Below are 12,152 nucleotides of genomic sequence, written 5' to 3' on the forward strand. Positions count from 1 at the left end.
AAAGGGAAAAATAAAATAATGTTTATTAATACTTTGCCAGTTTTAAATATGTTTTTCAATATTATAATATGAGATTCTAATTGCAATAATCAATTTTATAGTATGAAGTTATTGTAGAACTATGCTCTCAATAGTTAAAATTTGACAGCTATCTTAAAAATGCTTTTACGTGAAATATCTCATTTTATTTCTTTTTGTTTATTTTTTTTTTTTAGAGAGAGAGAGAGAGAGCGTGGGGTGGGGGTGGGGCAGAGGGAGAGAAATCCTCAAGCCGACTCCACGCTGAGCACAAAGCCTGAGGTGGGGCTCAATCCCATGCCCCTGAGATCATGACTTGAGCAGAAATCAAGAGTTGGTGCTTAACCACCTGAGCCACCCAGGAGTCCCTATCTTATTTTATATCTATAGCAACTATTAAAGTATTGGATGTTTATTATAGAAATTCATTGTATGCTTTTAAAATCATTTTTTCAGAATCTAAAAGAATGTGTGTATCTCCTCCACTTATTAAAAATGGAGTCATAATTAGTTCAACGTCAGACATCTATGAAAATGGTTCCTCGGTAGAATACAAATGTTTTGATCACCATTTCCTTCAAGGATCTAAGGAGTCCTATTGTTTAGAGGGAGTGTGGACTACGCCACCATTGTGTTTAGGTATGTACTACGAAATAGCCACCTATTTAATAAAATAAAACCATATCTTTTCCCACTTTCTCTTCTCTGTTAGTTAATATAATACTATTATAATGCTTAATTTGCTATCTTTGTGTATCAGTGTGCCTATTTCATCACTGGTTTCTATTCTCTCCTGTAGATCATAAATAACTATAGTCCATCTTGCCCTAACAAATATTTACTAAATACAAACCATACACTAAGTACTGGTGTTTTATGGGGCTATAAGATGAATAAGTCATGGTGGTATGGTACATATGTTAACAGTTATCATTTAGTACCATGTGACTGGTACTATAATAGAAAACATGAGTGCAATGGGGAAACAAAGATAGAAAGTTGAAGCAAGTTATGCCTTATTAGTGAAAATTATCAGGAGACATAAAAAACCATATCTTTAAATAAAAAGAAAATATTTTTTTGTTTCCATATCTGACTTATTTACTATCTTATTTCACCAGCTTGGACTTGAGTACAATACTGAGTAGAAGAGGTAGTGGGTATCTTGTTTCCCAATCTCATAAGTAAAACTTTCAACAATTCATCTTTAATTATAGTGTTATAAATACTTCAAAATCAAATTAAAAATATAGAAAGTTTAATTTCTATTTTTCTAAGAGTTTTTAAAAAAATCTTCAGTGAGTGTTTAATTTTAGCACTGTCTATTAAAATAATCATATTATTACTTTTTCCCCCTGGAATTATATTGCTTCTTCCTGAATGTTAAAGCATGATTACATTCCTGTAATAAATCACACTTGGTTGTGATGAATTATGCTTTTTACATGTTATTGTATTTTATTTGCTTGTATTTACTTAGAAGTTTCACATCTATTTTTATGAGAGAGATCAGTCTGTTATTTTGTTATTTTCCTTTGGGTTTGGTATGAAGTTTCTGCTTTCCTCATATGGTGAATTGGTAAGCTCCCTCTTTTTCAATTCCCTGGAATTTGTGTAAGATTGGTACCATTTCTTCCTTAATAATTGTAGGAATCCACCGAACATGCCATTTGAACATCAAGTTCTCTCTAAAGAAAGATCCTGACAGCTGTCAGTTTTGGTAGGGTGGTTTATAGAAATTTGTCAATAATATCTAAATTGTCAAATTTGTTGACATAATCTTGTTTACAACATCCTTTTACATTCTTTTTAATGCCTTTAGTGATATGTCATTTGTTTTTGCTGCTATTAAGCTGTATCTTTCTTTCTTGACATGTCTTGCTAAGGGTCTATTACTATTTTTTTTTTTTGAAGTTTGGGTTTTTTTTAAAAAAAGATTATTTATTTTAGAGAGGGGGAGGATCAGGAGCAGAGGGAGAGGGAGAAAGAAAGCAGACTCCCCACTGAGCCTGGAGCTCAACCTAGGGCTCCAATTCAGGACCCAGAGATCATTCATGATCTGAGCCAAAACCAAGAATTGGTCAGTAAACCAAATGAGCCATCCAGGCCCTGGGTCTATAACTTTTATTAGGCATTTCAAACAACTAGTATTTACATTTGTTACCCTTTCATCAAATGTTGCTTACACTTTTAATAATTTAAATTCTTATTATTTTCTCTCTTCTAATTTCTTAAATTTATTTTATTACTCTTAGCTTTTTAGGTGGATACTTATATTACTGATTTTCAGCCTTTCTTTTTTAAAGGATTTTTAAAGAAAATTTAATTTAATTTGTTAATGATACAGTAAGGATATAATTATATCTTTAAATTTCCTACTGAGCACAACTTTAACTTTATCTCACACATTTTTATATTTTGGAATTTTATTATTATTCAGCCATCCAGTTAAAAAATACATGATACCCATTTTGATATCTTGTATGCACTCTGAGTTATGTAGAAGTTTGTTTTTTAGTTTCTAAGCATTGGAAGATTTTCTAGTTTCCTTTTGTTATTGATTTCTAATTTGAATCCATTGAGACACACTTTGAATTATATAAATCTTTTGAAATTCATTGATACTTACTTTATTACAAGCATATGTTTATTGTAGGTACACATTCTTTTGTACTTGAAATAAACAAATAATTGTCATTGTTGGATTCACTGTTGCTGCATATATGTCAGTTGAATTTTGTTTTTCATATTAAGTTCATTCATATCTGTGCTGATTTGTGTCTGTTTTTCTATCAGTCACCAAAGGAAGTATGTTAAAGTCCCTTATACTCTGTGCATTTAAAAACATTTCTCGTATTCTCTCAATTTTTGCTTTCGTTTTTTTATACTATTCTACTAGGTACACACAAATTGAAGCATATTAAATCTTGGTGTACTGGCCCTGTATAATTTTAAAAGAGTCCTCCTTTATCTATACTAATACTTTGTTTTTGTTTGTTTTTGCCTGAAGTCTACTTTAGATGTACAAGCTTTCAACAAGTATTTACAAGGCATACATTTTTTCATTCTTTAACTTTCAACATTTTGGTTTCTTACTTTTAATGTGTATATATTGTAAGCAATATATAGTTGTTTATTTTAAAGCATACTTATTTAGTCTGACAAATTTTTATATTATTTGTCCATATACATGTTATATAAGTACTGATGTATTTGGTTTATAGCTACCATCTTACTGTACTAGATATATATCCTATCTGTTCTTTATTCTTCTCTCTCTCTCTCTTTTCTTTCTTCGGGGTAAATCAATTCTTTTTAAACCATTTCACTCCCTACTAGGTTGTCGATTATACTTTCCTCTTGGATTCCTTTCAAATTGTTATCACATAAATTACATAATTCAACCATGACTTACTACAGTTGAATATAAATTAGGACTTATACCACCTCTCCAAGACCCAGAACACTTTAGCTTGATTTACCCTTCCCACTTTTTGTATTACTGTGTCATGCATTTTCATTCTACATATAGTTTAAGTTCCAAAGATACAATGAATATTATGTTTTCCAAAAATATTCTTTAAGACTTGTTGATATGTTTTGGAGTGATTTGTTTCTCATCTTCTTCTGTTTGTTGCTATTTCTGGTTGGGATCATTTTGCACATGCCTGAAAAATATTATTTCTTTATTATTTTCTCAGTTTTTGTTTGCTTGCAAATTTCTTTATTTTCCTTCACTTTTGAAGAGGAATTTTACCAGAGATAGAATTCCCTCTTTTTCTTTCCATGCTTTAGAAGATGTCATTTTTATCCTTTTCTGCATTTTATAGTTTTTTTAAAAAAGATTTTTATTTATTTATTTGACACAGAGAGAGACAGCGAGAGAGGGAACACAATCAGGGAGTGGGAGAGGGAGAAGCAGGCTTCCTGCTGAACAGGGAGCCTGATGTGGGGCTTGATCCCAGGACCCTGGGATCATGACCTGAGCTGAAGGCAGACGCTTAACCAACTGAGCCACCCAGGCGCCCCTGCATTTTATAGTTTTTGTTAGTCAATGCCATTCTTTATTTTTTTTAAGATTTTATTTATTTATTTATTCATGTTTCAGAGAAAGAGAGAGAGAGAGAGAATACAAGCAGGGGGAGCAGCAGGCTCCCCGCTGAGAAAGGAGCCCGATGCAGGACTCGATCCCAGGACCCTGGGATCATGACCTGACCTGAAGGCAGACACTTAAGCAACTGAGCCACCCATGTGTCCCAGTCAATGCCATTCTTAATGGTACATCTTTGAAACTAAGTTTCTTTTTGTACTCTGCTGGTTTTGAGATTCTTTTCCCCTTTATTTTCAGTAGGCTATTTATGCAGGGCCTTGGTATGTGTTTCTCCGAGCATTTCATTCTTTTCTTTTTTTTAAAGATTTTATTTATTTATTTTTGCGAGAGAGGGAGAAAGAGAGCGTGCGCACATGAATGGGGGAGGGGCAGAGGGAGAAACCGACTCCCCACTGAGCCGGGGAGCCTGATGCACAACTGGATTCCAGGACCCTGGGATCATGACCTGAGCCAAAGGCAGATGCTTAACTGACTGAGCTACCCAGGCGCCCCTGAGCATTTCATGCTTCAAGTTGGTAGCACTTCTTGAATCTGTGGCTTGATGTTTTTCATAGTTCTGGAAGGTGCCTTTAATCTTCTTTGTTCCCATTTGGTAATTTTCTACTGATGTATCTTCCAATTCATTAATCCTTTCTTTAGATGTGTCCAATCTGCTTTAAACTCATCTACTGAGCTCTCAATATCCTTGTATTTCTAGAATATCATTTTATGCTTTTTTTTTTTTTGTAGATTTCAGTTGTCTGATGAAAAACTTTATCTTAACATCTATTTCTTCACCATGTTAATCACACTTATCTTTAACTCCATTATCTGGATCATCTGTAGGCCTACTTTGATTTCTAGCCTAATTTTTTGCTATTTCTGTTAACAGTTGATTGAATATCAAATATTATGTATGGAAAATTTTAGAGACTTGAAACGATGATGTCATCTTGTTCCAGAGAATATGCATCTCTTCTTTTGGCTGATAGTGTAGGGGAAATTGGCTTCAATCTAATTAGAAATGCAGCTTTTTCTAAGCTTATTTTCAGACCTTTGTTTGCTCCTACTAATAGAACATAACCCTGCAGGGTTCTTCACTAAGAGTTTGGTGTTTATACCAAGGTTCCTCCTTCTTGACTGCCTTTCATATTACTGGGAGACTGCCAAAAAAGCTTAATGTAGCTTTTCATTCACTTTCTGCTTGGCTCTTTATCCTCTCTCTTTGCACAAGCCAAGAATAGGCAAATGCTTCAAGGGAGCAAACAGCCAGTGCAGAGTATCACATTCATTCTCTGTATCTCCCATTCCTCTGGGTTCTTGACCACTCAAGTCCTGGCTGTCATGTCTGACCTAAACTTCTGTTTTTCTATCCTCAACAACATGAGATTTCCAAAAGCTCTGCTAGCTCTATGTTTGCTGTTGACCATTCTCTACAGTCTCTCAGCTCATGCTGAGAATCAACAAATGCCCAAAGAGGAAATGCCACACAGAATGTTGGACTCATCTGAATGAGCTTTTACCAGAACCTTGGCATCTTGAGTATTGAGTGCCTTCGAAATGCTCTAATTCCTTGAAATACATGCTTCATGTCAGTTTTCAAATTTTCTAGTTTTTAGTAGAAAAAACTGGTCTGATGTAGACTATTCTGTCACTATTCTGATTAGCTGGTCTGATATAGACTATTCTGTCATAGCTGAGAACAGAAGGTCCATGAATTAATTTTTAACTTGTTTTAATTAAAATATTATGTTTTGTAGAACTATAACATTTTAAATTATAGTGCTATTTGACCTCATTTTCAAAGATATTTTGCAGTGACTATAAAGATTCTCTTAGAGTCTTTCTGATTATTTTTCTTCATTTTTATTCTGTCTATAGAACTTCTAGCATAACATCTGACACTTAGGGAATCGATAAATACTTACTGAAAATATTGAATAAAGAAGTTTGTTAATGTATTACAGTTATATATGATTTATATGCTCTATTAGCAACTCTGGACCTTTAACCTGTCTCAGGACCTACTGTTTGGTGCCATGTCATCCAGGAGGCAAATAAGGACACAAACAACTCATTTTCTGAAATAACTTGACATTTTGAAAATAGCGATATTTTTATTATGAAAAAAATCAAAGGAATTTGTTGAGTATCCTAATAATTATCTTAAGTTTTTATTTTGTTTTGTTTTAATGCATTAGTGAAAGGACACAATAATATTTTCAATGCTTAGAATTCAAAACATCTTAATCTAATATTGATATTCCATAATAACTGGAAATTTCAAAGAGAGGAAACTGTCAACCACTCTGGATGCCATCAGGTCATAGAGTTTGAGTCATTGTTGACAATCCAGCTTCTTTCTACATTTCCATAATATTTTATCTATCTAATAATCAAACAAATACTTTGTCTCATGGGGATTTTATTTAAGCTTTCTGAAGAAAAAAATAAGAAAAAGAACATTATTTCAATAATTATTGGTAACTATCAATGTTTTTTATAAAAATACCTGTTTTGAAGGAATGAGATCTTGCCATTTGCAACGACGTGGATGGAACTGGAGGGTGTTATGCTAAGCGAAATAAGTCAATCAAAGAAAGACATGTATCATATGACCTCACTGATATGAGGAATTCTTAATCTCAGGAAACAAACTGAGGGTTGCTGGAGTGGGGGGTGGGGGGGGAGGGGTTGGGGTGGCTGGGTGATAGACACTGGGGAGGGTATGTGCTATGGTGAGCGCTATGAATTGTGCAAGACTGTTGAATCACAGATCTGTACCTCTGAAACAAATAATGCAATATATGTTAAGAAAAAAAAAAAAGAGAAGATAGCAGGAGGGGAAGAATGAAGTGGGGGAAATCAGAGGGGGAGATGAACCATGAGAGATGATGGACTCTGGAAAACAAACTGAGGGTTCTAGAGGGGAGGGGGGCGGGAGGATGGGTTAGCCTGGTGATGGGTATTGACGAGGGCATGTTCTGCATGGAGCACTGGGTGTTATACGCAGATAATGAATCATGGAACACTACATCCAAAACTAATGATGTAATGTATGGTGATTGACATAACAATAAAAAAATTTAAAAACCCACCTTTTTTGTTTACTATCTTTGAAAACCATAATGGCATAAAGCTAAGTGACTGGCAGGACATACATCTTTTCCAAATCCAGGACCACACAGACAAATGGCAGATTGTTTTCTGTGAACATTGAACATATTCTCTGACTCAAATATTAATTCTAACTTAGTTGCCACTCTAATGCCTGGGAATTTTAAGGTCATCATGAATAGGAACCACAGTGCTTCCTGTTAGTGCCAAGATGTGTCAAGATAATTTTCCTCTTTTTATTTTTTCAGAGCCTTGCACATTATCTTTTGTTGAAATGGAAAATAATAATTTACTCCTGAAATGGGATTTTGATGATAGACCACATATTTTCCATGGCGAGTATATTGAGTTTCTTTGTAAGAGAAATACGTATATAGCTGAATTCTCTATTACTGGATCTGAACTCAGAGTGCAGTGTGACAGAGGGCACTTAAAATATCCAAGATGCATTCACAGAGAAAGGTAAGAAGAAGCTTGTGCCTACAACTAATTATTTTCTTCAGATTGTTATTCAAGAGATTCTTTATGTTATAAATTTCAGAAATATAAGTTCTACAAAACCCCTACTTCATGGTCATTATATAGGAAAAAATAATTTCACTTTTTAAGCCTAGAAGTATTAATTAATTCAACAAACTTTCTGAGTTGTCTGAAGTCAGAGTATTGTTTGCTATTTCATATTTGTGACACTTTGGCAATTTGGAAAATAAACTGATTTATATGTGCAGTATTTAAATGTGGAAAAATTAACCTATACTTTGAGAGAGATGTTTGCATTTTCTCCCACTTCCCAGTATAGGTCCAAGTATAAGTTATAAAGATGGGAAACAAAGTTGTACAAATCTTTCTAGTGATAGAAGAGCATATTAATAACAATGATTAAAATTAAGTTATTTTCAGGAACACATGTCTCTGTAAGAGCTTGGAAACACGAAAGTGTTTCCTCATAAGATAATTTAAAAGTACATATTTTATACTTTTTTATTTGTTTTTTTTTTCCTCATTCTTTTTTGGTTGTTTTTTTTTTTTTAAGATTTTATTTATTTATTTGACAGAGACACAGCGAGAAAGGGAACACAAGCAGGGGGAGTAGGAGAGGGAAAAGCAGGCTTCCCGCTGAACAGGGAGCCCAATGCGGGGCTTGATCCCAGGACCCTGGGATCATGACCTGAGCCGAAGGCAGACGCTTAACTAACTGAGCCACCCAGGCGCCCCTCTTTTTTGGTTTTTATTTGAGTATAGTTTATGTACAATGTTACATTAGGTTCAGGTATACAACATAGTGATTCAACAACTCTATTGTTATGCTATGCTCACCACAAGTGTAGCCATGATCTGTCACCATACAATGCTATTATAATACCATTCACTATATTCCCTATGCTGTACCTTTTATTCCCATGACTTACTTATTCCATAACTGGAAGCCTGCCTCTCTCACTCGGTCCCCTTTTCCAATTTTGTCCATCCCTCTATCCCCCTCCGCTCTAGCAACCATCAATTTGTTCTCCATGTTTATAGATCTATGTCCACTTTTTGTTTCTTTGTTTTTTTAGATTCCACATATAAGTGAAATCATATGGTATTTGTCTTTCTCTGTCTGACTTATATAAAGACCCCAAAAAGCCAAAGCAATCTTGAGAAAGAAGAACAAAAATGGAGGTATTGCAATTGTAGATTTCAAAATATACTACAAAACTACAGTAATCAAAATAGTATGGTACTGGAATAAAAATAGACACATAGATAAATGGAACAGAATAAAGAGCCCAGAAATAAACCCATACTTTTATATGGTCAATTAATCTATGATGAAGGGGGCAGGGATATACAATGAGGAATAAATGGTATGAGGAAACCTGGACAACTACATGCAAAAGAATAAAACTGGACCACTTTCTTACATGACACACACACACACAAAACCTCAAAATGGGTAAAAGGTCTAAATGTGAGACCTGAAACCATAAAACTCCTAGAAGAAAACAGGTAGTAATCTCCTTGTCTTTGGCCTTAGTAACATTTTTCTAGTTATGTCTCCTGAGAAAGAAAAACAAAAGCAAATATAAACTATTGAGACTACATCAAAATGCAAAGCTTCTGCATAGCAAAGGAAACCATCAACAAAACAAAAAGATAACCCACTGAATGGGAGAAGATATTTGCAAAGGATATATCTGATAATGGTTAATATCCAAAACATATGAAGAATTTTATTTTATTTTTTAAATATTTATTTATTTATTTGAGAGAGAGAGTGAGCTCAGTGGGAAGGGGTGGAGGGAGAAGGAGAGAATTCCAAGCAGACTCCTCGCTGAGCATGGAGCCTGATGTGGGGCCTGATCCCAGGACCCTGAGATCACGACTTAAGCCAAAACCAAGAGTTGGACCCTCAACTGACTGTGCCACCTAGGTGCCCCAATATATGAAGAATTTTAATCCCCCCAAATGGGGTGCCTGGGTGACTAAGTCAGTTAAGTGTCTGACTCCTGATTTTGGCTTAGTCAGGCCATGATCTCAGGGTCATAAGATTGAGCCCCATGTCAGGCTCCATGCTCAGTGTGGAGTCTGCTTAAGATTCTTTCCCTCTCCCTCTGCCCTTCCCTCCCTGCTCATGCTCTCTCTCTCAAAATAAATAAATAAATACCCAAATAATCCAATTAAAAAGGGGCAGAGATGGCCAACAGACACATGAACAGACAAAAAGACACTCAACATCACTAATCATCAGGGAAATGCAAATCAGAACCATGAGATATCACCTTCCACTTGTCAGAATGGCTAGAATCAAAAAGACAAGAAATAAGTGTTGGCAAGGATGTGAAGAAAAAGAAACCCTCATGCCCTGTTGGTGTGAATGTAAATTGGTACACCCACTATGGAAAACAGTATGGAAGTTCCTCAAAAAATTAAAAATGAAATACTATACGAACCAATAATTCTACCTCTGGGTATTTTCCCAATGAAAACAAAGACAGTAATTCAAAAAGATATATGCACCTTTTTGTTTATTGAAGCATTATTTATAATAGCCAAGATATGAAAGCAGCCCAGGTGCTATTGATAGATGAACGGATAAAAAAGATGTAGAATATTATATATACAATGGAATATTACTCATCCATAAAAAGGATGAGATCTTGCCATTTGTGACAACATAGGTGGACCTAGAGGGTATTATGCTAAGTGAAATAAGTCAGACAAAGAAAAACAATAACCCTATTTTATATTTCTTGATGAATGAAATATAATCCTGTTTTTAGTAAAATATTACAATAATACAATAAAATGATGTAAATCATTTTATAGAATCAGGATTTTGACACTTTTAAAGATACAGTATAAAATGGAAATTATACTTTATATTTGATTAAGAATATTATAAAAATATGGGTGCCTGGGTGGCTCAGTCAGAGTTAAGAGTCTGCCTTTGGCTCTAGTCATGATCCCAGGGTCCTGAGATCAAGCCCCACATCAGTCTCCCTGCTCAGCGGGGAGTGTGTTTCTCCCTCTGCCCCTCCCCCTGCTCATGCTTGTGCTTGCTCTCTCTCTCTAAAATACATAAATAAGATCTTTTTTAGAAAAGAATATTATAAAAATAACTTAATGGCAAAGTGTATGTGTTCTCATCATTGTGAACAATGAACTATATGAACAACATAAGGATAACTTTTTAGATACTTTGAACAGTCTATAAAAACATTCATAAGAGACACATGGGTGGAAAACTTTAAAAATTTTTAACTATGGTAAAATCAGGACAGAAAAATTTTATATGTGTTTAAGTGTCTTAGTGTATCTTGTATTTCTCATTTCAAAGAGAAAAAGAGGTAAGTAACTTAGAAAAATTGTTTAAAAAATGGCATTATTCTATCAAATGACACTGAGATTTGAAAAAGGAATTTGTGGTATAATTCACCAAGTCTGTCTACTTGCTTTTATCAATAACTAGCTAAAACAATGACTAATTATATGAAGTGTTGAAGGGCTAAGTTATAACAAATACTTGACCAAAAATGGTGCTTATTTCAAAAATCTCTCTTCCTTCCTCTCTCTTTCTCATCAAGGATGCTGTCTTATCAACAACGCTTCATGACATAAAAATGTATGGCAGAAAGAAGAATAGTGTATCAACACATCATAAAATCCTTTATAAAACATAATTTTTAGAAGAAAAATTACAAGTCTCTAAGTTTTAACTTGCTTGAAGATTTGAATCTAAATTGTCGATGTTGAACATTTTTTTTATTTATAAATAAGCCAGAACATGTTGTTTCTGTTCTAATTTGACTGATCTGACATGTAACCTAACCTTTATTGCATGCTTTCCCTCTGTTAAAAAGATTGATCTACATGTCAAAGTATTTCTGTTTCCTAATATCCATTCATTGTGTTATATTATTGCCTTCAAGATATTTGTTTTTATCATATTCATTAACATTAGGGTTTTCTGGTACTTTTAATTCAATCTTTCTGTCAATATTAAAGAACCAAACACTAGAGATAAGAAACTATACATCATGTTAGAGGATTTACCTTATTAAATAGAGAAAAGACTGCCCTTTACACTTTCTAAATGTAAAGAGCTTCAAAAATTAACTGTAGTATTAGCTTCAAGGTTAATCAAATTGTGAGGTGGTGAACTATCTACATGTTAAAATGTTGCCCAAGGAACGTGGCTAAAAAAAGAACATTTTCCATTTTTATATTTTACACTTTCAAGTAATATTTTGAAGTAACAGTTACACTTCCATTTAAAGTAACAGTTATACTTCCATTTGTTATTAGTGTTCATTCATAAGCATGTGTAATAGCACTACCAGGTTCTAAAACCCCCTAGTAGGACTGGTTGTTGTTACTAGAATAGCACATTTTCTTATCTGGAAGCCATTCAGTTCACCTAACTCAAGATCTTCTCAATATGATG

General features: G+C 34.0%; 1 protein-coding gene across 1 annotated transcript in view; it reads left to right on the forward strand.

Moving 5' to 3' along the window:
* Positions 1-11,490, forward strand: part of F13B (coagulation factor XIII B chain) — a 31,869-nt gene extending 20,379 nt beyond the window's left edge. Inside the window, exons 10-12 of the mRNA XM_032422422.1 lie at positions 475-657; positions 7,474-7,687; positions 11,293-11,490. Coding sequence (XP_032278313.1) covers positions 475-657; positions 7,474-7,687; positions 11,293-11,326 — 431 coding nt within the window. The 3' untranslated portion in view covers positions 11,327-11,490. The remainder of the gene's footprint in view (positions 1-474; positions 658-7,473; positions 7,688-11,292) is intronic.
* Positions 11,491-12,152: the final 662 nt, after the last annotated feature.

Source organism: Phoca vitulina, unplaced genomic scaffold (genome assembly GCF_004348235.1).
Source record: "Phoca vitulina isolate PV1807 unplaced genomic scaffold, GSC_HSeal_1.0 scaffold26, whole genome shotgun sequence".
Taxonomy (NCBI): Eukaryota; Metazoa; Chordata; class Mammalia; order Carnivora; family Phocidae; genus Phoca; species Phoca vitulina.